At 53.7% G+C, this 21,491-nt stretch overlaps 15 protein-coding genes across 25 annotated transcripts; 8 read left to right on the top strand and 7 right to left on the bottom strand.

Moving 5' to 3' along the window:
• The first annotated feature begins 4 nt into the window (after positions 1 to 4).
• LOC9662609 (nuclear transcription factor Y subunit B-3) lies at positions 5 to 947 on the top strand. Its single transcript, XM_002986769.2, has 2 exons — positions 5 to 157; positions 236 to 947. The coding sequence occupies exons 1-2, from the start codon at positions 82 to 84 to the stop codon at positions 775 to 777; spliced, it is 618 nt and encodes a 205-aa protein (XP_002986815.2). The 5' UTR covers positions 5 to 81; the 3' UTR covers positions 778 to 947.
• Positions 797 to 3,368, bottom strand: LOC9662608 (probable methyltransferase PMT23). Its single transcript, XM_002986716.2, has 8 exons — positions 2,724 to 3,368; positions 2,514 to 2,663; positions 2,190 to 2,460; positions 2,031 to 2,141; positions 1,800 to 1,974; positions 1,500 to 1,736; positions 1,243 to 1,437; positions 797 to 1,144 (listed from the first exon to the last, which is right to left on the bottom strand). The coding sequence occupies exons 1-8, from the start codon at positions 3,342 to 3,344 to the stop codon at positions 904 to 906; spliced, it is 2,001 nt and encodes a 666-aa protein (XP_002986762.2). The 5' UTR covers positions 3,345 to 3,368; the 3' UTR covers positions 797 to 903.
• Positions 3,369 to 3,402: 34 nt separating this feature from the next.
• Positions 3,403 to 4,440, bottom strand: LOC9641555 (allene oxide cyclase 4, chloroplastic). The gene is made up of 4 exons (XM_002986715.2): positions 4,161 to 4,440; positions 3,966 to 4,102; positions 3,775 to 3,915; positions 3,403 to 3,721 (listed from the first exon to the last, which is right to left on the bottom strand). Exons 1-4 carry the CDS (start codon positions 4,366 to 4,368, stop codon positions 3,470 to 3,472), a joined length of 738 nt encoding a protein of 245 aa, XP_002986761.2. The 5' UTR covers positions 4,369 to 4,440; the 3' UTR covers positions 3,403 to 3,469.
• A 97-nt stretch (positions 4,441 to 4,537) lies between these two features.
• LOC9641554 (probable protein-S-isoprenylcysteine O-methyltransferase) lies at positions 4,538 to 5,752 on the top strand. Of its 2 annotated transcripts, XM_002986768.2 has the most exons (4): positions 4,538 to 4,655; positions 4,703 to 4,946; positions 5,002 to 5,130; positions 5,182 to 5,752. In XM_002986768.2, exons 1-4 carry the CDS (start codon positions 4,550 to 4,552, stop codon positions 5,270 to 5,272), a joined length of 570 nt encoding a protein of 189 aa, XP_002986814.1. In that variant the 5' UTR covers positions 4,538 to 4,549; the 3' UTR covers positions 5,273 to 5,752. The 2 variants fall into 2 exon arrangements, with proteins under 2 accessions (XP_002986814.1, XP_024516450.1); XM_024660682.1 differs by having other exon boundaries at positions 5,002 to 5,752.
• LOC112341123 lies at positions 5,114 to 6,036 on the bottom strand. Of its 3 annotated transcripts, none has more exons than XR_002990433.1 (3): positions 5,942 to 6,036; positions 5,431 to 5,882; positions 5,114 to 5,363 (listed from the first exon to the last, which is right to left on the bottom strand). XR_002990433.1 is itself a non-coding variant. In XM_024660686.1 (3 exons), the coding sequence occupies exons 1-3, from the start codon at positions 6,020 to 6,022 to the stop codon at positions 5,565 to 5,567; spliced, it is 345 nt and encodes a 114-aa protein (XP_024516454.1). In that variant the 5' UTR covers positions 6,023 to 6,036; the 3' UTR covers positions 5,114 to 5,564. The 3 variants fall into 3 exon arrangements, 2 of the variants coding, with proteins under 2 accessions (XP_024516454.1, XP_024516453.1); XM_024660686.1 differs by having other exon boundaries at positions 5,114 to 5,699; positions 5,754 to 5,882; XM_024660685.1 differs by having other exon boundaries at positions 5,114 to 5,882.
• Positions 6,037 to 7,303: 1,267 nt separating this feature from the next.
• On the top strand, positions 7,304 to 8,568 carry LOC9662607 (flowering-promoting factor 1-like protein 1). Its single transcript, XM_024660687.1, has 2 exons — positions 7,304 to 7,512; positions 7,667 to 8,568. Exon 2 carries the CDS (start codon positions 8,142 to 8,144, stop codon positions 8,487 to 8,489), a length of 348 nt encoding a protein of 115 aa, XP_024516455.1. The 5' UTR covers positions 7,304 to 7,512; positions 7,667 to 8,141; the 3' UTR covers positions 8,490 to 8,568.
• LOC9662606 (RWD domain-containing protein 1) lies at positions 8,457 to 9,926 on the bottom strand. 6 transcript variants are annotated; one of them, XM_024660676.1, is made up of 11 exons: positions 9,857 to 9,926; positions 9,738 to 9,803; positions 9,619 to 9,680; positions 9,540 to 9,575; positions 9,417 to 9,481; positions 9,306 to 9,363; positions 9,116 to 9,247; positions 8,973 to 9,064; positions 8,831 to 8,918; positions 8,686 to 8,767; positions 8,457 to 8,621 (listed from the first exon to the last, which is right to left on the bottom strand). In XM_024660676.1, the coding sequence occupies exons 1-11, from the start codon at positions 9,858 to 9,860 to the stop codon at positions 8,566 to 8,568; spliced, it is 741 nt and encodes a 246-aa protein (XP_024516444.1). In that variant the 5' UTR covers positions 9,861 to 9,926; the 3' UTR covers positions 8,457 to 8,565. The 6 variants fall into 6 exon arrangements, with proteins under 6 accessions (XP_024516444.1, XP_024516445.1, XP_024516443.1 ...); XM_024660677.1 differs by having other exon boundaries at positions 9,417 to 9,486; positions 9,540 to 9,555; positions 9,857 to 9,919; XM_024660675.1 differs by having other exon boundaries at positions 8,483 to 8,621; positions 8,825 to 8,918.
• Positions 9,886 to 10,553, bottom strand: LOC9641553 (sigma intracellular receptor 2). Its single transcript, XM_002986713.2, has 3 exons — positions 10,228 to 10,553; positions 10,125 to 10,183; positions 9,886 to 10,075 (listed from the first exon to the last, which is right to left on the bottom strand). Exons 1-3 carry the CDS (start codon positions 10,496 to 10,498, stop codon positions 9,926 to 9,928), a joined length of 480 nt encoding a protein of 159 aa, XP_002986759.1. The 5' UTR covers positions 10,499 to 10,553; the 3' UTR covers positions 9,886 to 9,925.
• Positions 10,554 to 10,971: 418 nt separating this feature from the next.
• Positions 10,972 to 12,128, top strand: LOC9662605 (1,2-dihydroxy-3-keto-5-methylthiopentene dioxygenase). The gene is made up of 6 exons (XM_002986766.2): positions 10,972 to 11,074; positions 11,143 to 11,245; positions 11,302 to 11,396; positions 11,465 to 11,579; positions 11,640 to 11,764; positions 11,828 to 12,128. The coding sequence occupies exons 1-6, from the start codon at positions 11,057 to 11,059 to the stop codon at positions 11,951 to 11,953; spliced, it is 582 nt and encodes a 193-aa protein (XP_002986812.1). The 5' UTR covers positions 10,972 to 11,056; the 3' UTR covers positions 11,954 to 12,128.
• A 136-nt stretch (positions 12,129 to 12,264) lies between these two features.
• LOC9641552 (HD domain-containing protein 2) lies at positions 12,265 to 13,568 on the bottom strand. Its single transcript, XM_024660688.1, has 8 exons — positions 13,295 to 13,568; positions 13,108 to 13,232; positions 13,016 to 13,053; positions 12,849 to 12,959; positions 12,710 to 12,789; positions 12,610 to 12,646; positions 12,506 to 12,547; positions 12,265 to 12,441 (listed from the first exon to the last, which is right to left on the bottom strand). Exons 1-8 carry the CDS (start codon positions 13,478 to 13,480, stop codon positions 12,347 to 12,349), a joined length of 714 nt encoding a protein of 237 aa, XP_024516456.1. The 5' UTR covers positions 13,481 to 13,568; the 3' UTR covers positions 12,265 to 12,346.
• On the top strand, positions 13,491 to 14,331 carry LOC9662604 (mitochondrial inner membrane protease subunit 2). 2 transcript variants are annotated; one of them, XM_024660684.1, is made up of 4 exons: positions 13,491 to 13,743; positions 13,792 to 13,957; positions 14,017 to 14,175; positions 14,238 to 14,331. In XM_024660684.1, exons 1-3 carry the CDS (start codon positions 13,526 to 13,528, stop codon positions 14,140 to 14,142), a joined length of 510 nt encoding a protein of 169 aa, XP_024516452.1. In that variant the 5' UTR covers positions 13,491 to 13,525; the 3' UTR covers positions 14,143 to 14,175; positions 14,238 to 14,331. The 2 variants fall into 2 exon arrangements, with proteins under 2 accessions (XP_024516452.1, XP_002986811.1); XM_002986765.2 differs by lacking the exon at positions 14,238 to 14,331 and having other exon boundaries at positions 14,017 to 14,191.
• LOC9641551 (uncharacterized membrane protein At1g16860) lies at positions 14,164 to 16,231 on the bottom strand. The gene is made up of 4 exons (XM_024660657.1): positions 15,013 to 16,231; positions 14,790 to 14,945; positions 14,523 to 14,734; positions 14,164 to 14,461 (listed from the first exon to the last, which is right to left on the bottom strand). Exons 1-4 carry the CDS (start codon positions 15,880 to 15,882, stop codon positions 14,272 to 14,274), a joined length of 1,428 nt encoding a protein of 475 aa, XP_024516425.1. The 5' UTR covers positions 15,883 to 16,231; the 3' UTR covers positions 14,164 to 14,271.
• A 66-nt stretch (positions 16,232 to 16,297) lies between these two features.
• Positions 16,298 to 17,778, top strand: LOC9641550 (probable fructokinase-4). 2 transcript variants are annotated; one of them, XM_002986764.2, is made up of 5 exons: positions 16,298 to 16,571; positions 16,627 to 16,865; positions 16,921 to 17,203; positions 17,266 to 17,418; positions 17,474 to 17,778. In XM_002986764.2, the coding sequence occupies exons 1-5, from the start codon at positions 16,347 to 16,349 to the stop codon at positions 17,768 to 17,770; spliced, it is 1,197 nt and encodes a 398-aa protein (XP_002986810.2). In that variant the 5' UTR covers positions 16,298 to 16,346; the 3' UTR covers positions 17,771 to 17,778. The 2 variants fall into 2 exon arrangements, with proteins under 2 accessions (XP_002986810.2, XP_024516431.1); XM_024660663.1 differs by having other exon boundaries at positions 16,413 to 16,571; positions 16,620 to 16,865.
• On the top strand, positions 17,722 to 19,050 carry LOC112341121. Its single transcript, XM_024660672.1, has 6 exons — positions 17,722 to 17,910; positions 17,977 to 18,113; positions 18,172 to 18,423; positions 18,477 to 18,653; positions 18,719 to 18,778; positions 18,831 to 19,050. Exons 1-6 carry the CDS (start codon positions 17,829 to 17,831, stop codon positions 18,957 to 18,959), a joined length of 837 nt encoding a protein of 278 aa, XP_024516440.1. The 5' UTR covers positions 17,722 to 17,828; the 3' UTR covers positions 18,960 to 19,050.
• Positions 19,051 to 19,101: 51 nt separating this feature from the next.
• On the top strand, positions 19,102 to 21,491 carry LOC9641549 (protein S-acyltransferase 21). Its single transcript, XM_024660649.1, has 9 exons — positions 19,102 to 19,246; positions 19,300 to 19,413; positions 19,470 to 19,778; positions 19,833 to 19,901; positions 19,962 to 20,033; positions 20,094 to 20,222; positions 20,282 to 20,362; positions 20,428 to 20,628; positions 20,687 to 21,491. Exons 1-9 carry the CDS (start codon positions 19,202 to 19,204, stop codon positions 21,464 to 21,466), a joined length of 1,800 nt encoding a protein of 599 aa, XP_024516417.1. The 5' UTR covers positions 19,102 to 19,201; the 3' UTR covers positions 21,467 to 21,491.

The raw sequence follows: 21,491 nt of genomic DNA, 5'->3' as shown, positions 1-21,491 counted from the left end.
GCGTATTATACTTAAGTAAAAGCTGTATCATGCAGTTTTTGCTTAATTTGACATGGCATCTTAACAAAGCAACATATAAACATGCAAGGGGTGGCAGCAAGCGTCAGATTTGGGACGGATTTCGGGCGGGTATGCGGCACTTCGTGTGTCGCTGAAGGTAAGCGGCACCACCCAGTTGGAGATAGATTCTCGAGTTGGATTGAGAGAGATCATAGGGCCTTTTCTCCGTTTGTAGGAGGGGCGGCGACGATGACGGACGCGGGGAGTCCCGCGAGCACAGACAGCCGCAACTCGGACGATGCCAACTGCAGCAGCATCCGGGAGCAGGACCGCTTCATGCCCATCGCCAACGTCATCCGGATCATGCGCAAGGTGCTGCCGGCGCACGCCAAGATCTCCGACGACGCCAAGGAGACGATCCAAGAGTGCGTGTCCGAGTTCATCAGCTTCATCACCAGCGAGGCCAACGACAAATGCCAGCGCGAGCAGCGCAAGACCATCACCGCCGAGGACCTCCTCTGGGCCATGAGCAAGCTCGGATTCGACGATTACGCCGACCCGCTCTCGCTCTTCCTCCACAAGTACCGGGAGATTGAAGGCGACCACAGGGGCTCCATACGAGGCGAGCCATCCTTGCTCGTCTCCACCAAGAAACCATCGTCGTCTTCATCCTCGCCCGCTCCCTCGGATCATCTCTACGCCGCCGGCCTCGGCTACTACAAAGACTCTTCCGCGGCACCACTGTCTTTCGTCCCGGATCCTTACGGCTACAAGTAGGAGTAGAAGAGAGCCCAAGTTTTCCAGAGAGCCAAGTTTTCCATCGGCCAAAAAACGCTTTAGGACTCCACCCGATCAAGTATTGTATGATGGTGATGACGACGATTTTATGATACATACAACCCCTCAAATGCTCGCCTCCGGTCGCCACATCTTCTTCTGAGCGGCCACAAACTGTTGCTGCTCCTCCTGGTCCTCCACCTCCTGTGACGACTTTCGTGAGGAGGAGAGCACCTTCACCTCCCAGTGCAACGACTTGACGATCGGTTCTAGTTCCTTCAAAACTTCTGGCTTGTCTCTGATTAGAGCCCAGCCTTCCGGCCTCAAAATTCTATCCATCTCCAACAAAACATGACTGGCGTTACAGCTGCAAGAAGAAGCCACACTGCTGTTAGAAGGAAGAAAGCCAAAAGAGGAAGAAAACGAAAGAACGAGGAACTTGCAAGAAGAAACGAAACGGATTACCTTGTTCCCAGCTGCGAGAACAAACCGTCCGCGTGGAGGAGGTCGTAGGTTCTCGGATACGTGCTAAAGGACTCACACCAATCGTGGTAAATCCCGAAAAGACCTCGATCAAAAACAATCGGTAGCGTATCCTCGCCATTTGCAGGAACCACGTTCATCACCCACACTGGCAGAGTAGCCAAGGCAGCTGCAAACCTGCAGGAGAGAAACTTAAAAACGCTTACAAAGAAAGAGAGAAAGGTCGAAGGAGACTATACCCGCCATAACCCGCTCTCATATCCATTACGTTCCGTATCCCATCCCAGTCGATTCCAACGTTCTTCTCGTACGAGTTGCGAACAACACCCTTCCAATGCTCCGTCTCGGAAGCAAACTCCTCTGCAGACGGACCGTGGAGAGATTTTGGAGTGGCTTCCAGCCGCCCTGGCCACGCGTCAGGCCAGTCTACACGAGCTTTTCCAATTTCATGCATGCACCCTCCAAGAGGATTATACCTGTCGTGGTGCAGTTCGGATAAGGTTACTACCAGGAGTAGCAGGAAATAGAAAAGAGCATACCATGCAGCATCAGGGGAGTCCTCCTTCTCACAGATTGGAGGCTCACTGGCAGATCGTTGACGGTAGCATGTATCATCCCACGGCTTTTGAAATACTGCTACCCCGATACCAGTCAGAGGATCTTTTGTTCTAGCCAGCCTCTTCCAGCACATTTTCGATGCCGCGCTAGTCGTCTCTGTAATACTCGCAGCCACGGGTTAGAAGAAGCGAGAGTCGCACAGAAACAAGCACCTTTCCATATCTGAACGTCCTCAGGCTCGTGTTGATAGACAGGGGTGGCGGACCAGATGAAATAGCCTCCGGGGCGAAGAACCCTGTTGAGCTCCAACAACAGCTTGGCGCCTGAAATGCCGAGTTGGATTTCATGCCCGAGAGTCAAGACGTGCTAACCTTCAACATGCCATGGTACTCTGCAGCGAGCACAGTGTACTGCATCGTAAACATTGCTAGGAAAAGGAAGCCGCGTTGTTCCCATCACCGCTGAGATTGCGGGGATTCCACGCTCCAGCGCAAACTGGACCTGCGCTTCGTGCTCGTCCTTGGGAGCGAAAGACATGGTAAGCACGTCCTTGTCAAACAGGTAACCCCCAAAGCTAGCCACACCGCAACCAACATCCAGAACAACACGAGTGTGCGTTCCCCAGGCAATGGCTGGCAGAGTCTGCACGACAATCATCTTCAGCTGGCACCGTCAGCACGATATATCGAGCGTACCTTCTCCACAAACTCGATATATCGCGTCGCGCCCTTCTTGAACTGTGTCCCTCCGCCGGGGAAGACAAGCACGTCATCCTTGCGCATCACCCACTGCTGGTCAGCTTTGTACGAGACTAGACCCGTGTGTGGAACATTGTAATACCAGATCTGCAACCAAACAACTCTATAAGACTGTAGAGGTAGCGTAAGAAACAAAGAGCTGGTTACCTCGCTTCTGCTCCTGGGCCAAGGAATGCGAGGCCTGTAGCCGTCCGGAAGCGGCACTAGACACAAGCGGCTCCCCTCGTCAAGGGGGCAGTGCCTCTCCCTGTGCTCGTAGTGCTTGGTGCTCTTGAGGCTCTTGATGGCCCTGACGTTGTCCAGGCATGGGATATAGTCGGATCCAGCAGCGGACGAGCACAGCTTCCAGTCGTAGTGTGGGATTTCCAAGGAGCCACTGTCTAGCCTCTGGTTTTCTTCCTTCTCCTCTTGTGATTCCTCGGCTTGAGTGGCCAAGTTGCCGTCGATCTCCTTGTTCTCCACTGTGAGCTCGGCATCCCCGTCGGAGTGAGCTGCCTCCTCAGCTTCCCTGTCCGACCCCCTGGATTCCGGATCTGACGCTTCCGAGTCGCCATCAATCCTGGAATCCTCAAAGACTTGTGTGTCAATTTTCGCCCCCGAAACGGCCACCTTGTTGAGGAGAGGTGGTCCAGATCTATGCGTGGCTACGCGCTGGGGCGTGGCGGGAGCAAGCAGCATCCAGGCGGCCACGAGCGCGAAGCTGACGCCAATGCAGATCGCCGCTGGGACGACGGGGGAGCGCCTGTCGGCGCGCTGCTGCTTGGCCATGTCGCGCGCATATCAATCTGTGTAGCCCAGCGTACCTCTTTCTCAGCTGCGCAGAGCAAATCTAGGGCAGTGCCTCAGTGGGATCACTGCTTAAATACATCGCATTGCTTAATGTGCCACACTTATTAATCTGTGAAGTTTGGAGCAACGGACTGCCCTTGACGGGCCGAGGGGGATGGCTCGACGTGCTTGGCCGGAGCAACGTGAGGCTTGGTCAGCTGCGCCGGAAGCTTGGCGATGCCCTCCAAGTAGAAGGTGTAGAAGAGCTTGGTCGGGAAGATGATCTGCTGCAGCTTCACCTGGCCGCGAGCCCCGTTGAAGATGCCACTCCCGCCGGTGATCGCCATGTACGTATCCTGGTACGTGATGTAGGCCCCCTGATTCCAGCCCTCCATCACAACCCATATTCATCCGGAAGAGGGATCTATACCTGAACGGAGATGTGGCCGTAGTCCCCGAAGTAGAAGCTGTAGGTGGCCTCGTATCGATCTCCTTTGCCAGGAACGTGTTTGATGAGCACACACAGGCCAGCAGTGATCCCCAGCCGCGTCTCCAAGCAACCATCGTAGAGCTGCCATGGGCATCATCAAGAGCGAGGCAAAGTTCGTGTAGCGGGCTTACTTTGTTGGAGAAAGGAACCAGGTCGCCCAGCGCATTGGTTGGCTTGGCTTTGTCCCCCTTGAGAAGCACGGGGCTGCCCCTGTCCAGCTCGTTGATCTCGTACACGGACAGGGTTTGCACCTCACGCGGCTGCTGCGCTGCGGCCAATCCATCCGACACACAGACATAATCGGACAAGAGAGCTTAAGTTCTTACCTTTGTCCCGAGAGAAGCTCCCGAAGAAGCACTTGGGTGAGGGGACAATGGCAGCTGATCTCGCCGTCAAGGGAACCAAGCGGATCCAAGAGGATGCAAGGCGATTGGGCGTGCAGAAAGACGAGCGGAGCAAGGTGGCCTTGCAAGCATTCGCGTTGTGGTCCCCTGTTGCCGCTCCCAGCCCCAATGGCGCCAGGGAACTTGCCATGCTGCTAGCTAGTGCTGTGATGCGGGCAAACTCCAAATGGATTGGAACTCTTTGGGCCAACAACAGTGATCGTGCTTGGCCAAACAACAGCGACCGTGCTTGCCAGACAGGACCACGTGTTACTAGTGGTCGTCCAGCTCATCCATCCAGTAGGGCTAGCTCAGTACGCTAGGGCGATAGAATGATCCACCAGCTCGCCCTCCTCGTTGGTGCGCTCTCCTTCTTCCACAGCTCCGAGTTCGCCCTCGCGTTGCTCATCCATGGCCGCCATCACGTCTCCTGGAAGTGTAAGATTCCCTTGTTTCGCAAGCACGTTGACTTAGTAGACAGGCAGCGTTCCTCTTTAGCCGCGACTACCTCGTGGCCATGGCTGCGGGCGTTCTGGAGCATCTTGCGGAGAGCTTGGTGGTTCCAGGAATCAAGGAGCACCCGTGGATCAGCAACGCGGGCCTCGCTCTCGTGGTCGCGGGGGAGATGATTCGCAAGGCGGGAATTCTAACCGCGTGGAATGGCTTCACTCACGACATCAAGACTCACCGCCATGACAATCACATCCTCGTCACGCACGGGATGTACAGGTGCGTGATCGAAGAATTCATGCCGCCGCGCCCGTCTCACTGACCTGCGCTCCAGCTTCCTTCGCCATCCTGGCTATGCCGGCTTCTTTCTGTGGTCCGTGGGAACACAGGTGATGATGCTCAACCCCTTGTGCACCATCGCCTACGCGATTGTCACCTGGAGATTCTTTCACTCTCGCATTGCGTATGTTGCCTCCTTGTTACTCTTTTCCTTCATAACACTACCTGTCGTCAGCTGCGAGGAGTACTTTCTCCGCCGCTTCTTTGGATCCCAGTACGAAGATTACGCTCGGCGTGTTCCATCGGGAATCCCCTTCATCAAATAGCTACGAGATCGATTGGCTTCTAGTTACCGCAGACAGAACATCCAGCCACCCCTCCAGAATTCTGGGAACTTCGCACGGACTTTCTGTGGGTCTGGCATAACCGCAAACTAATATCAGTACGGGCAAGAGACTTGAGCTACTCGTAGGTTCGTCGTCACCTTGGAAGAAACTCCCGTCCAGCAACCAGGACGACGTCGCAGACTTGTTCCACAAAATCCTCCAAAGACGGGACTGCAGTATTGACCATAAGCAAGCTTTCGACTGCACCCTGGCTCACGCAAGAGAGGGAATATCAGTGGTGGAAGCATATCAAGCGGAGTGTTCTCACCGCCAACTGAGCGGCACTCCCAACCTGCAGCTTGTCGCAAAGCTGCTCTAACAAGGTGGTGGCTTGGCTGTGATTTTTCCCACCACAACGGTCCGTAATCTGCACGAGGTGGAACTTCGAGAGTGTTTGAAGCAATGCATCGGGCATACATACATCGTGCTGTCGGGTGGCGGCAGCGTTGTTCTCCTTGTGCTGGAGCTCGTGACACAGCGAAGTCACTTGGGAGCGCAAGTCGCCCAGCTCCCAGGCCATTGTCGCCTTTTGCTTCTCATAAATGCCCACCTGTGGTCTCATCAGCAAGCAGGGAGAGTCGAACCACAAAAACTGAAAGTCGGCTTTACCAGCTGTAACGGCTTCAGGTCTCGGGACAGGAGATTCCAGTCGAGACCACCGCTTGCTCCTCGTGCCTGGCGTGCTCGCATGACCTTGTTCTTAATGTTTCTGTAGCACTCGACATCCTTTGACCGCTGGCTCTCCTCCTGCTTGCATGACCGCCGACCATGGATTTAATCAATGTCTCCGGATCCATGACATAGAGAGAAAGCTATGGCCACCTTTTCAATCGATTCCAGCAGCCTCGTCTGGTACTTGCGAGCGTCCCGTTCTTTAGACCGGCAGTTGTGTTCCAGTTGGCTGCTCCAAAGGAAAGAAACTATCGAGTTGATCAACGCACCATGACATACCTACAGCGCTGTTGGAGGTTTGAGTTGGTGGCCTCGAGGGACTGGAGCTCCCTCCGAAACCTTGAGGCAGCCTTGGCGGCTGCAGACAGAGCTGCCTGCGACCGTTGCTCCGATGACGCCAACTTCTTCTTCCACAGTTGCAGTTCGCCATCCTGCCGTACCAAGAGAAGGTTGCTCTGCTCCTCTTGTCTGCGACTCCTCTCCGCCTCCTCTAAAAGCTCCTGCAGGGAAACGCTAAGGGACATGCGGGGAACATTTTGTGAACCTGAATAAAGCTCTCTCTTCGTACGTATTCCCGGGCGAGGTCTACTACAGTTCCGAGCAGCTGCTCCCCGGAAAGCGGTTTTGTGATTGGAGGGAAACCCGCACCCGCGAGTAGAGTGTTGGCGACGGGGAGCAGATTACAATCCGACGATTGGCCGCGGTTGAAGGGGACGTCTGTGGCAGCGCTGCTGTCGCTGCTACTACATGTGTGGGCAGCCGCTAGCACGGAAGTTGGCGAGGCTGGCCTATTATATGAAACATCTGCGACTGGGCTACTGGTGGTGCGCTCGAGGCGCGAGACAGCAGCAGCCGGGCCTGGGGAAAGAATCTTGTGTGTACGGCTGGCAAAGGTAGCAGTGATACCTTGGGCCGCAGCCGATTCCTGGCAATCATTATATCCTTCGGTCGTACTGCTGGTACTGCATTCAAGAACGCAGGGCAGCACAGGATCTTGGCTCGGGGCCATGCCAGCATCATCCCGAACGTAGTGGTCGTCGTCGTCGTGCTGCTTCTTGACGGAGGAGGTTACCCAACGATGTTCTTGATCCTCTTGACTCTCGGACTGGCTCTGCTGCTGTTGCAATCCATACCTCTCTGCGAGCGAACGAACAAAGATCTCCCATTCCTCCATGGCTGCTTCGCTTCGCTGCCGACCTAGCTGAGCTGAGCCGATGAGCTACCACTTTCTTGCTTCCATTCTTGTTGCAAAGAAGCGGGAAAGAGCGATGCCACGTGGCGCGGGGACCGGTGGACAACGTCATAGTAGAGGACGTGCAAAGTGTTTAATGCAATGCTTCCTCTTCTTCTATCCACCGTTGTGATGGAGAGGAACAATTCTCGATTTTTTAAAGGATTTGCAAGTCGAGCAGCACTCCGCGCAGCAGCAGCAGCACCACCACCACCACACGAATGAAGAGCAATTGCGTTGAGAGCTATGTGGCGCCGTCGCCGTAGCAAGGATTGAGGTAGCGTTCACGACTCACGAGTCCCGGCTGAAGAGAAGTTTTCCATTTTGTGCGAATAATCCCGTCGCTCTCGGTTGCAATTGCGATTCCGTGTTTCCGTGGCCGCCCCTTCTCAATCTCCGCGCCCTCATTGATGCTGATGGTGTTTCCGCAGATTCTTTCCAGGAAGAAAGAGGCGTAGGTAATCAGCATCCGAATCAAAAGCGACACTTGACACACACGCGCTTGATGCTTCCCATCTCACCTGGACGTTCTGTGGTTTAAATTCACCTGCCTAGAAGACTTGAGAGACGCGCGCGAGAGGCTGGACGAGGGTTGCTGCTTGTTCTTTTAGACTATCTATTTCCTAGTAGCTGCTCCTCCTTCCATTCTTCTTTTTGGTTGTGGAGCAAGGGCGTCTTGTCTTGCTGTTGGTCCTAGCCTAGCATCCCCTAGCAGGAGTGACTACATAGCTCTCTCCCTTCTCTCCCTTCAAGCTCCTCTTCACCTTTCTTGAAACAAGAAACGTTTAGACTTGCTTTCTCTTTCTTTTTTGCTGCGGGCCAAACACATATATCGATCGATCAGTTTTGCCGGCTTTGCATTTCTGGAGATTGCGTGTGTGCGCGGCGTGAGCAACATATAACATCATGTCGGGCGTGTGGGTGTTCAAGAATGGAGTGGCGAGATTAGTCTCCAATCCGCTCATGGAGCCGATCGACAGCGGCGAGCGCGGAATTCTTCGCAAGAAAGTGCTGGTGCATGTCCCCAGCAACCAGATCATCTCCTCCTACGCGCACCTCGAGGCCAAACTCTTGGATCTTGGGTGGGAGCGCTACCCCTACGAAGAGCCCGATCTTATCCAGTTCCACAAGATCTCCTCGGTCGACCTCATCTCTCTGCCCGCAGACTTCACCAGGTTCAAGACCATCCACATGTACGACATTGTTGTCAAGAACAGATCCTTCTTTGAAGTACGGGACTTCTCATGTACTTAAAAATTCGCTCCCTTCCCCCACCAAGACAAAGAAGAAAAATACAAACCATGATAATAAAATGTTGCTCCCATTCTGTTTAGATGGTAGCTTTCTGAGACAGGTAGTGTTCTAGCATGTCGTCCTCGTCCAAGTCTAGAGCCAAAACAGCCAGCCATTTAAAAACCAAATCTGAAAATCTCGAGCGAATTCCCCGTACCTTCGTCATCGTAATCGGCATCGAAGTCAATGTCCTCTTCTGCCTCCTCTTCGCTCGATTCAGCCACGGGTTTGCCAACTCTCTGCATCTCAAAGGCACTGTCACTAAGCCACCCTCCCAAGCCCAAGGAGGAGAATACGTTTACCACAGCTGAAGCTCGACCACTTTCAAACCAGGCCCTCCCGCTCAGCCGCTTGTCCTTGGTGGTGGTGAGAGCCGACTCGGGCATCAACCTGGAACATGAAAAGTGATTCTAGACACCGGAAACGAGCACAGACAACCAATACCTGGCTCTCTCAAGGGCTAGCTCGGCCTCAAATCTTTCTCTCCATGCCACAAACGTTTCGACAGTTACCACCTCCCCATGCGGCTCCACGACCTTCAAAGAATCATGCTGGTGTTAGAATTCAGCTGATAAGATCTATTCAACCTCGTCTATTCCAGGTGCCTCTTCTTCATCTTCCCCGCTCCCTTCGTCTTCTTGAGCAAACCTTAGAGACAGCCATTCCTTTGCTGAAGTAGCCAGTGTGTACATCATGGCCATTCCGAGGTTCTCCGTGGCCTGCAAAACCCGGATTGTCAAGCCAGCGATTCCACACTCTGGATGACAGCATGCAAACCTCTGCTTGGAGCTTTTGTTTGAGCTCTTTAGCTTCGCTGTCCCTGACGCCCTTGCCACTGCCACAAAAGTGTCGTTACACAGGAATTGGAGAACTCAGTATGCAGCTCACCCACGGACATCCAAAAGGGGTGGCTCGTCAGGATAGTTTGGTGTGTGTGCAAAGATTAGATTTACCTGAGCTGCACCACAGAAGTTAAAAGGAAAAATCTCATTTATTGATTCAAGAACTGACCAGTCTCCCCCTCATCCTGCACAGAGATTCATATATCTAAAAATCAAGAGCCTAAACGAGCAGGAAAGCGCACCCATACCTCCGATGTTATTTTGATCTGGTACGACGGACTTTGAGTGTCAAGCCCGTCCGTCTCTAACACTGCAATTGTACTAAGTAGTGAACATAAAAGAACATGCTCATCCTCGAAAACAATACCTTGAATATCATCCATGAGAATGGCTTGCAGCGCCTCAACCTCCATTTCCTGTTCTTGAGCGTAATCTGCGACAGATCAAAGCTGCTGGGTGAGCTCCAACCTACTCCCATCGCCTTACCCATCGATCGCTAGCTCTGGGGCAGCCAAAACAAATTAGGGTTTTTGGTATTCATGGTTTTTGAAGAAATCACTCGATCCGCTTCTTGGCGAAGGGATACGTGTAGGGCATGAGGCGCGCTAGCACAATCAACGGGATGATGAGGTAGGGCACGTAAATGCTGAAGAGCTGGAACTTCGTTGGGGCTTGAGAGCACAGAATATCGAACAAGATTGGTATCTGTCGACCAAGGAGCCAAATTACATAGCCAAAGTGGATCCAAACTTACCATTGTTGTGGCTGTGTGAACTCCATAGATAATGCCCGTGGTTCTCCCCCAAGGCTTTCCTGGAGGCCACGGTGAGAGAGAGAGAGATGAATGCTCGATTTACCGTAGTAGAAGGCAATGGCGTTGGCAATGTAGAGTGGGAGCTGCACGAAGATCTCGCAGAACACAAGGCCAAGGAAGAATGGGGGCTTGTCGCGCATGAGGTAGTCACCGGACGTACGGATGTGCCACCGGACGAGCGCCTGGATCGCGGCCGGGAAGCAAGACATGGGCAGTACGGCCGTGGAGTCCAGAAACAGGACGAGGGGCACGTTGAGCGCGAAGAAGATCGCCAACCCGACATCCAGCGCCCGGCTTCCTCTACACTTCCTCATCTCAGACCTAAAATTCTCCTGCACGTTGTTGTTTATAAAAGTCAATCCATCTCGAAATCCGAGGTTGCGTTTGATCCTGGAACATGGCTTGTTCTATTGCTCACAATGCGCAAAACAAGGGGGGAGGGCAATCTGTTGGTGCCGGCGCCCAGATTCCATCACCGACGTGTGGAACAGATCCATTCCTTACGAATCAAGCCGACGGATCTTTTGTGGGGGAGGAAGACAAGAGAATGTCAAGATAGAACGGAGGTGGTGGATTAGATCGCGGGTTTTGTGATTGTTGAGTTGACTTTGTTGTTAAAGCTTACAACTAACCTTCCCTTCCGGCGTCAAGCTAGGTAGCGAAGCTGCGCCACGCGTCTCCGTTGTGCATCGTGGCCGTTGAGAACGAAATAAAGTCAAAATACATTCTCTTGTACGTTATAAATAAGATCGATTCGAGCTGTACGAAATCACACAGAGACCTTATACGCAATTTTGCAACACCTTGGCATTTCAATTCTGCTCTTTCTTTCAGCATATTACATCTATCTATTCCCACTTGTGCCAGTTGCAATGGCCGACTGCAACAAGGTACTTACAACATCCATATCTTTGTCTTCCCTCCTCCTAACGAGATTCGATTCGTCTATTTGTATCAGTCATCAATTGAAGCCTGGGAGTATAATCCCGGGGACGAAGAGAACTCCAAGCTTCCTCACAAGTTCTCGCCCAATCGTCCAGTGCCGCTTTCTCACGTTCACAGTCAGTAGACAAATCCTTCTTTTGTTCTTAGCTTTAAACTTGTCATACACACACAGGTCTTGGCGTTTTAACATGGAAGCTAGACGCCGACAACTGGGAGAGCGACCCCAAACTAGAAGAGATTAAAGTCGAGCGAGGATATAACTACTGGGTGAGATGACAGACGCTCAAGTGGAAGGATGAAATCGTTTCTCATAATTTCTTGCCGTCCTGGGACAGGAAAAGATCACTGTATCTCGGGAAGCTATGGCTGACTTTGATGCTCGAGTCGGGGGATTCTTTCAAGAACACATGCATTCTCAAGAGGAGATACGGCTCATCCTTGACGGAAGTGGTACATGCCCGATTTAAACATTTTTTGAAGTTTTGAATTGCTTAAATGCCGCTGCCTCAGGCTACTGGGACATTCGGGACTATGATGACAAATGGGTGCGTTTCCGTGTCCAGAAAGGAGATCTGGTAGTGCTACCGCCAGGCATGTATCACCGCTTCACGCTCGACACAGGCGATTACATTGAGGTTCGTACGTTGGGGTTTTGCTTCACTAACACTTCACAACGAATGTTCTTTTCAATGAGCCAGGCCCTGCTCCTCTACACTGAGGTGCCAGAGAGAACTCAGCACCAACGAGCCGAGGACAGCATTGCCCGCAAGAATTACGTCAAGCAATTCCTCGACGTCCATACGTTGCAAATCGAAGCGCAGTGATCGTGGCCCTGCCAGGAACATGGAGAATTTTGCTTGGAGCTGGAGATGATTTGGAGTATATAATTGTTTTCGCTTGCTTGCTACTTGTAAAACGGGGAGAAGAGCTCTGTGAATACTTTGTGTGCTCCCCCGTCACTGCCATTAATCTTCGAAAGTAAACTATTTTCCGCCGAAATTCCTCGTCGTGTAGCGCGTTGTGCCCGAGTCTCCATCGATGTAATGTTACGAACGTGGAGATTTCCAAAAGTCAACCCCACGCTCACAACAAAATGATATCAAGAGGTCCAAAGTCCACGGCGAGGAACAGTAGCTTGGATGGCCCAGTCAAAGCTAAGGGTGTAATGAATCACTGAACGGAGTCGTGAGCGTTATGTACAAATTCCACCTTCAAACTCAAGTTGAGGCAGCATGCAGCTTCTCCTTCCTCTTTTCCCTACGAGAGACTATCTCCGCTGCCCACGCTTTGCCAATATCGGTCTGAAACTTGCCTGCGCCCCACAAGGTTTTAGAAGAACTTGTCGACAATGATCTCGGACGCTATAGCACACTCACCAGCAGTTGACATAAAAAAGTCATCCAACTCCTTGTCTTGAGCTGCGAGTGACAGGGAAGGCAATTGAATCATCACTTACGACTGATTCCTAACGCTTACGTACCGCTCTCGTATTCCAAAGCTTGGAGAATCATCTCGACCTGCTTCGTGTTATAACCCAGGAAGGTAATAGTAGTGGATCACGTGAGACGAGATAAACTCACCTTGTCTAGATCCTTGACAAGCTTCGCCTCAGGCGACAGGTTAGATTCGTATTCGTTCCAGAGCTCTCTGATCTCACTGGCTGCCATAAACAATGAGCCGGGGGTTAGTTAGCCATGGCTAGCGTGAGCACGAACGTACCAGCACGGCCATTCTCGAGAATGTCACACATTTCATCTATGGCTGCTCTCTCTCGCCTGCTTTTCTCGTCCTTGGGAATGCCATCAGCTGGGGTGATATCACCCACAATAGCTGGAACAAGAGACATTGTAAGCGTCGTGAGCACCGGAAGCAAACGAAGTACTTGCCTTCAGCAATGTCATGCACCACCGCCATCTTGACGCACCTGCGTGTGGGGTTTTAGTGGAGGCACTGGGCTGGCGCACAGAGAAAGACGCACCTATCCTTGTCAATGCCTGGAATATCAGCGGCTATAAGAGCCATGATCGCCATACGATGCATATGATCCGCAATGGACTCGGCGTTCTTCACGTCGCGATTGAGCCATCCCGCCCTCTTGGTCGTCTGTGCTGTCCGGGCGATGGATTCGCCAAGCTGGTGGAGTACGCAAGAAAACAAGCGCTTACCTTGAGGCGCTGGCAGAGCGTAAGGAAGTGAATCACAGACGAGGGAGCCGGAGGGGCCGCCGAGCCGCCATTGTCACCCAGCGCCATCCTTGCTGTGGATGTGGTGGCCGAGAGGCGGAGGCCTTTCCGACAACAATGCGCAACACCTAATGCTACTGGCAACCGCTGCAGGGCGATGAAACCCATGGAGCTCGCGTGTGCCCTAAAAGCAAGCAGGCAATCAAGCCCTACATGGGCTGGGCGCTGCTCCTGGCCAAGAGGGCCGCCATTGGAGCCATGATCGGCATTGCAGTGTCGGATGAGCTAGTGAGTTTGGCGCGCATGCAGGGGAGCTCCATGGAGCCAACGCTGGTAGCCGGCAAGTCTCTCATGGAGGGCGATGTGTTGCTCCTCGACAAGTTCCCGGGCCATGATTTTGGATTCTCTCGAGGGGATGTTGTGGTTCTCAGGTAACAAAAAACGGAGAGGCAAATCAAGTATAACACGCTCTTGGTAAGGTCTCCCCACGAGCCGCAGTACTGGATGGTGAAGAGGCTGATTGCCGTGGAAGGCGACATGCTCAGGGTTCCAGGCAAGCGCGAGCTAGTTCAAGTGCCCAAGGGGCGCTGCTGGGTGGAAGGGGACAATGCCAATGTGAGCTTGGACTCGAGAAACATGGGGCCGGTACGTAAGTTTTGCATCATCCACGGCAGATCACCTTCCTTGATCACACTCGTTTGCAGATCCCAATGGCACTGCTCAAAGCGAGGGTGACTCGTGTCGTGTGGCCGCTAGAGAGATTTGGTAGAGTTGAAAGCATCCTTCCCACCGGACGCATCGTTGCTCACGGTGAACGCCCCATAAGATAGCCTAGCAGCCCGAGGAGAAGAGAAAAAGAAAACGTATGGTTATCTTCAAGCTATGGTTTTGTCTATATACACCAAACATGTTCTTTCGTGTGTAGGAGACGAGATGAGACGAGACAAGGCAGTCCAACACTAGGCAACATCCACTTTGAAACTCGTCTCTTGGCTTGTCACGACAATGCCTTCGAGGGTTACGGGGAGTAGAAGACGAGGCCATTGGCACCCCGTGGACACCGCATCCGGGGGTGGGATTATCATGACAACGTTGTCGTTCCGCTGTACCACCCCCATCACCGTCACACTGCTACCCTCCTTGATATATCTGTCCGCGCAAGAGAGAAATGGATGAGCCAATCAGAGTCGGGGCTGGCCAAGTCACTCACCCCTCGGTCAATCGCATCCTCCGGTCGTCCCTCGACAAGTTGCGCTCCGTCAGCCATTGTGTGAAGTCGGACGGCACGCTGTGGTTCCCCGCTGGTACCTCGACAATCTTGCTCTCCTCCACGTATGGCGACACGCGCGCACTGTAGCCGGCTTTCACCAAGGCTCTAAACCCGGAGTTGAAGTCGGAGATGTAGAAGTCGACAATGTGTCTCTGTTTGGGAAGGCCGGCTGAGAGAATGCGATGCCTGGTAAGCTAAAAGCCTTACCTCGAGGTGGCGCAGTCCCCAGGTGAAACGCTGGTGCTTGTCGTTGGCAGGCTTGGAGTGCCACGCCCTGTACTCGTGAAGGCTCGCAGACGTGTAGATGCAACGGTTGACCTTCTGAAATGGAGACTCGAGGTGAACACTTCCACAGGTGACCACCTGCAATGCAACAACAAGTCTCAATTCATGCAGCCAGCGAGGATGTTCGGATGAGATGAGAGCTTACTCCTGTGACTTTGACGTACTGGCCGTCTTTTGCGGTTGCGAGCTGCGCGTCTGGATGCTTGTCTGCAAAGGAAAGAACGGCCTTTTTACCCCACAGGGTGTTCCACAGCAGCAGGAGCAGCACTGCCACGAAGAGGCAGGTTATGATAATAAGCAGGACCGGGTTCTTGACAGCCGCGAGGATGAAAGCTCCGGCGATGAATCCCATGACAAAGAGTGGAATGACGGTCCACAGGATGGCCCTGGGGATGTTCTTGCTGTATGAGTAGTGCTTGTCGTGGCTGAGGTTGTTGACGGCCTGGCTGCCGGTATTTGCTGCCAACTTGAAGGATGCACCAGCGTCTCCTCCAAGGGGCCCCGACACCTTTCGGGGAGCGCCAGTGGACGTGATGAGGCCTGTGGCGGGAAGATTGATCGGGCCGGATGTTTTCAGAGGGTTGGGGATGGGACCCGAGGTCTTGAGGTTAGGCGTGGACGACAGGTTGCCGGATCTGGAGCCGGTGCCGCCGGTGAGAGGACCCGAGTTGGACTGTTGAGAGTTTTGCCTGGGCATGCCAGCGGAATTGAGCGGGCCGGAGGTGGAGAATGCAGATCTGGGAGGCCCTGTAGGGGTGCCCCCAGTAGCGGTGCTGCTCCCCCGGAACGATCCACCGGAGGCTATCGGGCCAGATTTTTTGGATTTGGAGGCCTCGACGGCAATGTCAAACATTTTGCCGAGCTCGCCAGATTTTTTGACATCGCCTCCAGTGTACGGCATTGCGGAGGACGTCATGGTTGGGGCCTTCTCCTTGTGCTGGTCGGGACGACCTGAGACGTAGAGGCCATTGCTGAGCTGATGAGAGGGGAAGTTGGTTACTGGTATGTTGGCCATGAAAACACTGGGACAAGATGGAATTCGGGGATGGGAATCGAGAAGCGCTACAAACCCCAGCTCTCTATCTATGCTCTAGTGCTGCTGCTACCTGCATTTGGCTGCCCCTTTGTCTTGTTGAGCCACCAGATTCGTATTTGGTTGCGACAGTGCATGCAATGTGGCCTCGGCAACGCATGCTGCTCTCCTGATCCGGATGACCTAAGCCCCAGCGTACCTGGGAATTGGGCACGCGAGCTCTGGATCTGGTGGACAAGCTTGCCCTTCCTGAAGACCCTTTGTGCGGTGCCAAGCGCGCTCTCGCTTTTGTCACCACCTCTCACTGTTGCTCTTTCCCAACAAAAGGCGTGAGAGACAGCACACCAGCCCAACAGCAACAAGTGACTACCAGAGAGGTGAAAAAGAGAGAGGAATATGCCCAGTCAAAGCTAAACCCCCTTGGGCGCTAGGGCTTTTGAGCGCCAATGTCGTCTACCGCTGCTGGCGCCGCGAGCCTGGCGGCCGCCGCCGTCGACAAGCCATGGAGGAGGCAAGCGGCGGTGGTGTGTGGGTGTGGGAGCAAGGCCGATGTAGCCACTCTGGGCAACCTGTGTGTGGACATCGTCCTCGATGTGCCCTGCCTTCCGCCATCCAACCCAGCTGCCAAGCTCAAATTCCTGCGTCACCTCGAGTCCTGCCCGCCCGACGAGGTTTGTGCTTGTATTGGCTCTGATCACATCACAGCATGCGTGACATAGCGAGCAGAGTGCGTGGGAGGCCGGTGGCATTTGCAACTTCACCATTGCGGCAGCCAGGTTGGGCCTCGAGTGCGTGACCATCGGCCACATTGGAAGCGAGCCCTTTGGCAAGTTTTTGAGCAGGATCCTGGACAAGGAGGGCGTGGACGTGGCCAGGATCAGCGCAGACGTGACCTCCGACTTTGATGGCAGCACGCTAGTCTGTTGGGTGCTCGTGGACCCCGAGCACCAGCACGCGTTTTGTAGGTGAGCCTCTATTCTAGTTGCTCTTTGTTGTCACTCGCTAAACTGCAATCGCCAGCCGGTTCGACTTCAACAAGGCTCCAGTGCTGGACAAGATGCACAAGCTGCCCCCCAAAGCGGAGTCCGTCATACAAAACTCGAAAGCGCTCCATTTCAATGGCTTCGCCTTCGACGAGCTGCTGCCTTCCGCTATCCTCTCGGCGGTGGACTGCGCTCACGCGGCGGGCAACGCTGTCTTTTTCGATCCGGGCCCGAGAGGCGAGTCGCTGTTTAGACAGGATCGGAGCACGCTGGAACGAATTCTTACCCTCAGCGATGTGCTGCTTCTGACAGCCGACGAGGTGGTAACGTGATATTTGTATCATGTTGGAGGTGACGCAACCCGTCCTCTTGATGGTTTCAGGCTGCGACGCTGACCGGAATAGACGACCCCTACGCTGCTGCCACAGCTCTCCTGGACAATGGAATGCACACCAAATGGGTGATTGTGAAAATGGGAGCTCAAGGGTCGCTCATGGCGGATCGTCAAGGCTGCCACCACGTCCCAGGATTCAAGGTAGCTGCTCTGTATCCTTGCGCGCACCTTTGACATGCTGGTTTTGCATGCACAGGTTGACGTGATCGACACAGTGGGCTGTGGTGATAGCTTTGCGGCGGCGGCGGTGTTGGGCTACAATTGCGGCTTGCCTGCCACCACCACCCTGACGCTTGCAAATGCCGTGGGTGGCGCCACCGCCATGGGTGGCGGAGCTGGTCGCAATGTGGCCACCGTCTCAAAGGTTCACAGGGTGCTATCTGACTCCGACTTTGACGGTGACAATAATTCCCTGGCTAATCTTCTCCTCAGAAAGGACACGGCGTCTTTACTGGACAAGCTTGTTACGTGCTCCTGTAAACTTACCAAGTGAAGCTGCCACTAGTCTCGTGCGCGCAACAGTTTAGGTCTTTTGGAATTAGGGAGGGGCGATGGCGATGGCGATGGCGGTGCCTGCAGCGTTGGTGTTAATGGCCTTGGTGATGGCTGCAGCAGCTGACAAAGCCGATTCTGGTGGCCTCTGCTCCATTTTCTCTCCATCCCTCTTTTGTTAACGATTGTTCTTTCCCAATTGGCAAGGTTTGTTTTGCAAGGAGTGCTTGGACGTTGCCACCGACGCACAAGATTTCCTGGCGAGCCCTCACAATTTGGAGACTGTCGTCGACTTCGTCCAGGCTCATGGCTGTGCAAAGGTTCCCCTGGCATACAAAGACAAGGCAATGTTGTGCTTCACCTCTTGGCTTTCAATTATCTCAAAAGATTTGCTGTTGACAGTGCGACGAGATGTCTCAAGAATATGTCTCGGTTCTCTTCTCCACTTTACAAGACTACATGACTCCGCAAAAGATGTGTCTGGACACGGGCATATGCGCTGGGGGCAAACACCTGGAAATGTCTGCAACCAGTTGTTCCGCATGCCACTTCTTGGCAACAAAGGCTCTTGCCGCAGGTAACAGGCTGAGTCCAGAGGCCATCCGTGAAGAGCTCACTGCTGCATGCTCCAGCCATAAGTGGATCCAAGACAGGGTAAAGTTCCTCGTCTCGTCTTGTAGCAACATAACCTGAATGTCTTGTGGCAGTGCATGTCTGTGCTGGATCGTTTCGGTCCAGGGCTGCTCGGGTCCCCAGCTCATTTTTGCATGGAATCAGAGGTGTGCAAGGCGAATGGTGTGAAAGGTGTGGGACGCAACAACTGTGCGCTTTGTCGCTACCTAGCTCTGGAGATGAAGACGAAGCTGCAGGACCCCGAGACACAGGTAGTAACGAGCGTTTCCAGGCTATCGTCTTAAATGCTTTTGTGCTTTGATCGATCACCAACCAGGAGAAGCTGATTGAATTCCTGCTGGCCAACTGCCAGAAATTGCACAACCATGAGGATGAGGTAATGGCGGTTTTTAAAGGAGGCGAGTGTGACATGGTTGGTTTCTGTGCAGTGCAAGCTGCTGGTGCTGGAGTATGGGCCACAGGTGTTGGCAAATCTGGAAGCTGTGCTCGATGACGACGAGATCTGCGCCAAGATTGGAATGTGCCCGTCGACCTTGAGCTTGTCGTCGGCAATTTAACTTGATAAACTACTCGAGCGCGCCCCCCACGCACACGAGACTAGACTGTACATGGTTATATTTTAATTTTAGCTATCAATGGTTGGATCAACGAACGGCTCTCTTCCCGCTCACCACAATATTTCCAAGGGCTTTTCTTTTTCCCTGCTGCTTATATATCCCTCCCACACCAAAAAGGGGCGGCGCCTCGCGCTTCGTAACGCTCCTCCCTCGGCCCTCCTCCTTGACTCGATGCGCTGACAATGGTGCGGCGCCATGGCTGGCAGCTCCCTGCCCATGCGTTCCAGGTATGTGGCTCGTGGCGGCTGGAGATCTGCTCATGGGATCCTTTGCATTCCAGGTGGTTGCCATCACGCTCTTTTTCCTCCTCGCGATTGCATTCTATGTGTTTGTGGCTCCTTTCCTGGGCAGTAGCAGCCTGGAATACGCTTCAATCGCGCTCTACACCCCCGTGGTATGTGTATCCCCCTCGCATCTCTTGTGCTCGCGCGCTAACGCTCTTGCATCTAGGCCTTGGCGGTGTTTCTGCTCTACATTCGCTGCTCGGCCATCGATCCGTCCGACTCCGGGATCTTCACTGGTCACAAGGGCTTCCGCACATACGAGAAGAAGCACGTCCTGTCAGCGCTGCCCCTCTCCTCGCCCGGAGACAAGTTTTCGAGCGCTGAGGCAGGAGGTGGAGGGTGGATCCCCGAGCAGCCTGCGCCGCACTTTCTGGTGTGTGCATGCTTCGCTGCCGACGACGGCTGCAGGAGCAGCCCAAGCCCCGGCCCCGTGACCGACGAGGACATGCTCTTTTGCACCCTGTGCAATGCCGAGGTAATCGTCAGGACGAGCAATGTGTGCATGGCATTTACCATTGTTTCTACCTAGGTGCGCAAGTTCAGCAAGCATTGCAGGAGCTGTGACAAGTGCGTTGACGGCTTCGACCACCACTGTCGCGTAAGTAGGGTCGCTTGAGATTTAGAAGGACTCAGACAAACGGTGGTTTCCTCGTCTCAGTGGCTTAACAACTGCGTGGGGAAGAAGAACTACGTGACTTTTGTTTCGCTCATGGCTACCAGCCTCACCCTGGTTGGTACATGCATCCTTACACTCCGCATCCTGCCATCTCAAGCTCAATCGTTTGTGCAGCTTATGCTTGAGTGGGGCATGGGGACGGCCGTCTTAGTCCAGTGCTTTGTTAACAAGAGAGCCACTCAAGAGGAGATTGCAAGAAAGCTAGGCGACAGCTTCACCAGGGCCCCGTTTGCAGCTGTTGTGGTAACGTAGTGCACGTACCTGAGTCCATCTCTTTTTTGACTCTCTTTTTGCAAATGCAGCTCTGTTGCACACTTGTCTCTTTGCTAGCGTCTTTACCGCTCGGGGAGCTCTTCTTCTTCCATGTTATTTTAATCCGAAAGGTACTCCCCGTTGTTTACTCTCGGTCGTTTGGCTTTCCCTGAAACTTGTGGTTGGATCTTGCCAGGGAATTTCGACTTACGAGTATGTGGTAGCAATGAGGGCCCAAAGCGAGGGCCAAGGAGCTTCAAACGACGGTGAGGGTGCCAGTGCTCCTTCATCTCCCACCAGCTCAAACGCAACCGGCTTAAGCGTATCCAGCTCGTTGAATATGGGCCTGCAATACAGGGGTGCCTGGTGTACACCTCCCAGAATATTTGTGGACGAGGTATTTGATGACTTGCCGTTTGCACTTTGGACTGACGGGATAGTCTTTACCTTGTCAGGATGAGATTGTCCCACATTTGGGGCCTGGTAAGTTGTCCTCGACGCAAGATCCCGACACCGTCAGCTCCATTAGCAGGCGAGAGTCGAGGTCACAAAAACGCACTGTCAAGATCAGTGCGTGGAAGCTGGCCAAGCTAAACCCGGACGAGGCTGCCAAGGCGGTGCTGAAGGCGAGAGCAAGCTCGTCTACCTTACGCCCAGTAGCGGCAGCTGGTTCTCACCAAGACGTGAAGATATCAGAGACGGAGTATGGTACCAGCAGCAACGTGAGCACGAGAAGCAGCCTGAGCAACATTGAGATGTATGGGAGGAGGTATGCCCCGGGGCTTCCTTCCTCCAAGTTGAAGCTGGCTAAAGGCATAGGGAGCGGTTATAGCAGCCCGAGCTGTTCAATGAGTGGCTCGGGGCGGCTGAGCCCGCTCGTTAACGAGAAGAAGTGCAGCAGCAGAGAGAGGCAGTGGCTTACAAGCGACGGGTATGAAGCATCGGGTGGCGAGAGCGTGGATCGGACGAGTCACAACGCGACGATTCCCAGCATTGCTGCAACGGGCGCGGTAAGAGGAGTAGCCGACACCCTCAGGCCTGCATCCGACAAGCTCTTGTACAGCGGGTCATCGATATTCTACGGGGGCCCAATGGTGACGCCAAACACAGACAGGGCTAGAGAAGATGCGAGTGCTCCCACTTTCTTGGTTCAGCAGCAGCAGGATACAAGGCTGTTGACTCGGAGCAGCGTTGCACGCTCGCAGCAATCCCCAGTATTTGTTCCACGGCACTGATCAAAAGAACAATTATTTTGTTTTA

This window comes from Selaginella moellendorffii, unplaced genomic scaffold (assembly GCF_000143415.4).
Source record: "Selaginella moellendorffii unplaced genomic scaffold, v1.0 SELMOscaffold_76, whole genome shotgun sequence".
Classification (NCBI taxonomy): Eukaryota; Viridiplantae; Streptophyta; class Lycopodiopsida; order Selaginellales; family Selaginellaceae; genus Selaginella; species Selaginella moellendorffii.
Note: the sequence above shows the minus strand (reverse complement) of the source record. Positions and strands in the feature narration are given on the sequence as shown.

What these genes read in the sequence shown, in the direction of transcription:
- LOC9662609 (XM_002986769.2), top strand. Translation starts at nt 82, where the DNA reads ATGCAAGGGGTGGCAGCAAGCGTCAGATTTGGGACGGATTTCGGGCGG. An exon ending in CACTTCGTGTGTCGCTGAAG is followed by an intron (nt 158 to 235) that starts GTAAGCGGCACC and finishes CTCCGTTTGTAG; the next exon opens with GAGGGGCGGCGACGATGACG.
- LOC9662608 (XM_002986716.2), bottom strand. Translation starts at nt 3,344, where the DNA reads ATGGCCAAGCAGCAGCGCGCCGACAGGCGCTCCCCCGTCGTCCCAGCG. An exon ending in ATATCGAGTTTGTGGAGAAG is followed by an intron (nt 2,461 to 2,513) that starts GTACGCTCGATA and finishes ATTGTCGTGCAG; the next exon opens with ACTCTGCCAGCCATTGCCTG. An exon ending in GGACGTTCAGATATGGAAAG is followed by an intron (nt 1,975 to 2,030) that starts GTGCTTGTTTCT and finishes CGAGTATTACAG; the next exon opens with AGACGACTAGCGCGGCATCG.
- LOC9641555 (XM_002986715.2), bottom strand. Translation starts at nt 4,368, where the DNA reads ATGGCAAGTTCCCTGGCGCCATTGGGGCTGGGAGCGGCAACAGGGGAC. An exon ending in TGGTTCCTTTCTCCAACAAA is followed by an intron (nt 3,916 to 3,965) that starts GTAAGCCCGCTA and finishes TGCCCATGGCAG; the next exon opens with CTCTACGATGGTTGCTTGGA. An exon ending in ACGGCCACATCTCCGTTCAG is followed by an intron (nt 3,722 to 3,774) that starts GTATAGATCCCT and finishes GGCTGGAATCAG; the next exon opens with GGGGCCTACATCACGTACCA.
- LOC9641554 (XM_024660682.1), top strand. Translation starts at nt 4,550, where the DNA reads ATGATCCACCAGCTCGCCCTCCTCGTTGGTGCGCTCTCCTTCTTCCAC. An exon ending in CCATCACGTCTCCTGGAAGT is followed by an intron (nt 4,656 to 4,702) that starts GTAAGATTCCCT and finishes GTAGACAGGCAG; the next exon opens with CGTTCCTCTTTAGCCGCGAC. An exon ending in GTCACGCACGGGATGTACAG is followed by an intron (nt 4,947 to 5,001) that starts GTGCGTGATCGA and finishes CCTGCGCTCCAG; the next exon opens with CTTCCTTCGCCATCCTGGCT.
- LOC112341123 (XM_024660685.1), bottom strand. Translation starts at nt 6,022, where the DNA reads ATGCGAGCACGCCAGGCACGAGGAGCAAGCGGTGGTCTCGACTGGAAT. An exon ending in ACCTGAAGCCGTTACAGCTG is followed by an intron (nt 5,883 to 5,941) that starts GTAAAGCCGACT and finishes ATGAGACCACAG; the next exon opens with GTGGGCATTTATGAGAAGCA.
- LOC9662607 (XM_024660687.1), top strand. Translation starts at nt 8,142, where the DNA reads ATGTCGGGCGTGTGGGTGTTCAAGAATGGAGTGGCGAGATTAGTCTCC.
- LOC9662606 (XM_024660673.1), bottom strand. An exon ending in AGATCAAAATAACATCGGAG is followed by an intron (nt 9,576 to 9,618) that starts GTATGGGTGCGC and finishes CTTGATTTTTAG; the next exon opens with ATATATGAATCTCTGTGCAG. An exon ending in TGCCGATTACGATGACGAAG is followed by an intron (nt 8,622 to 8,685) that starts GTACGGGGAATT and finishes TTTTGGCTCTAG; the next exon opens with ACTTGGACGAGGACGACATG.
- LOC9641553 (XM_002986713.2), bottom strand. Translation starts at nt 10,498, where the DNA reads ATGAGGAAGTGTAGAGGAAGCCGGGCGCTGGATGTCGGGTTGGCGATC. An exon ending in CGCCATTGCCTTCTACTACG is followed by an intron (nt 10,184 to 10,227) that starts GTAAATCGAGCA and finishes CGTGGCCTCCAG; the next exon opens with GAAAGCCTTGGGGGAGAACC. An exon ending in TTCACACAGCCACAACAATG is followed by an intron (nt 10,076 to 10,124) that starts GTAAGTTTGGAT and finishes CTTGGTCGACAG; the next exon opens with ATACCAATCTTGTTCGATAT.
- LOC9662605 (XM_002986766.2), top strand. An exon ending in GCCGCTTTCTCACGTTCACA is followed by an intron (nt 11,246 to 11,301) that starts GTCAGTAGACAA and finishes ATACACACACAG; the next exon opens with GTCTTGGCGTTTTAACATGG. An exon ending in GCTCATCCTTGACGGAAGTG is followed by an intron (nt 11,580 to 11,639) that starts GTACATGCCCGA and finishes CCGCTGCCTCAG; the next exon opens with GCTACTGGGACATTCGGGAC.
- LOC9641552 (XM_024660688.1), bottom strand. Translation starts at nt 13,480, where the DNA reads ATGGGTTTCATCGCCCTGCAGCGGTTGCCAGTAGCATTAGGTGTTGCG. An exon ending in GGTGCATGACATTGCTGAAG is followed by an intron (nt 12,960 to 13,015) that starts GCAAGTACTTCG and finishes CTCTTGTTCCAG; the next exon opens with CTATTGTGGGTGATATCACC. An exon ending in TCTCGAGAATGGCCGTGCTG is followed by an intron (nt 12,790 to 12,848) that starts GTACGTTCGTGC and finishes TGTTTATGGCAG; the next exon opens with CCAGTGAGATCAGAGAGCTC.
- LOC9662604 (XM_024660684.1), top strand. Translation starts at nt 13,526, where the DNA reads ATGGGCTGGGCGCTGCTCCTGGCCAAGAGGGCCGCCATTGGAGCCATG. An exon ending in GGGGATGTTGTGGTTCTCAG is followed by an intron (nt 13,744 to 13,791) that starts GTAACAAAAAAC and finishes GCTCTTGGTAAG; the next exon opens with GTCTCCCCACGAGCCGCAGT. An exon ending in ACTCGAGAAACATGGGGCCG is followed by an intron (nt 13,958 to 14,016) that starts GTACGTAAGTTT and finishes ACTCGTTTGCAG; the next exon opens with ATCCCAATGGCACTGCTCAA.
- LOC9641551 (XM_024660657.1), bottom strand. Translation starts at nt 15,882, where the DNA reads ATGGCCAACATACCAGTAACCAACTTCCCCTCTCATCAGCTCAGCAAT. An exon ending in AGTACGTCAAAGTCACAGGA is followed by an intron (nt 14,946 to 15,012) that starts GTAAGCTCTCAT and finishes GTTGCATTGCAG; the next exon opens with GTGGTCACCTGTGGAAGTGT. An exon ending in AGGATGCGATTGACCGAGGG is followed by an intron (nt 14,462 to 14,522) that starts GTGAGTGACTTG and finishes TTGCGCGGACAG; the next exon opens with ATATATCAAGGAGGGTAGCA.
- LOC9641550 (XM_002986764.2), top strand. Translation starts at nt 16,347, where the DNA reads ATGTCGTCTACCGCTGCTGGCGCCGCGAGCCTGGCGGCCGCCGCCGTC. An exon ending in AGTCCTGCCCGCCCGACGAG is followed by an intron (nt 16,572 to 16,626) that starts GTTTGTGCTTGT and finishes CATAGCGAGCAG; the next exon opens with AGTGCGTGGGAGGCCGGTGG. An exon ending in TGCTTCTGACAGCCGACGAG is followed by an intron (nt 17,204 to 17,265) that starts GTGGTAACGTGA and finishes TGATGGTTTCAG; the next exon opens with GCTGCGACGCTGACCGGAAT.
- LOC112341121 (XM_024660672.1), top strand. Translation starts at nt 17,829, where the DNA reads ATGGCGATGGCGATGGCGGTGCCTGCAGCGTTGGTGTTAATGGCCTTG. An exon ending in CCCTGGCATACAAAGACAAG is followed by an intron (nt 18,114 to 18,171) that starts GCAATGTTGTGC and finishes TGCTGTTGACAG; the next exon opens with TGCGACGAGATGTCTCAAGA. An exon ending in TGCAGGACCCCGAGACACAG is followed by an intron (nt 18,654 to 18,718) that starts GTAGTAACGAGC and finishes ATCACCAACCAG; the next exon opens with GAGAAGCTGATTGAATTCCT.
- LOC9641549 (XM_024660649.1), top strand. Translation starts at nt 19,202, where the DNA reads ATGGTGCGGCGCCATGGCTGGCAGCTCCCTGCCCATGCGTTCCAG. An exon ending in TCGCGCTCTACACCCCCGTG is followed by an intron (nt 19,414 to 19,469) that starts GTATGTGTATCC and finishes TCTTGCATCTAG; the next exon opens with GCCTTGGCGGTGTTTCTGCT. An exon ending in GCTTCGACCACCACTGTCGC is followed by an intron (nt 19,902 to 19,961) that starts GTAAGTAGGGTC and finishes TCCTCGTCTCAG; the next exon opens with TGGCTTAACAACTGCGTGGG.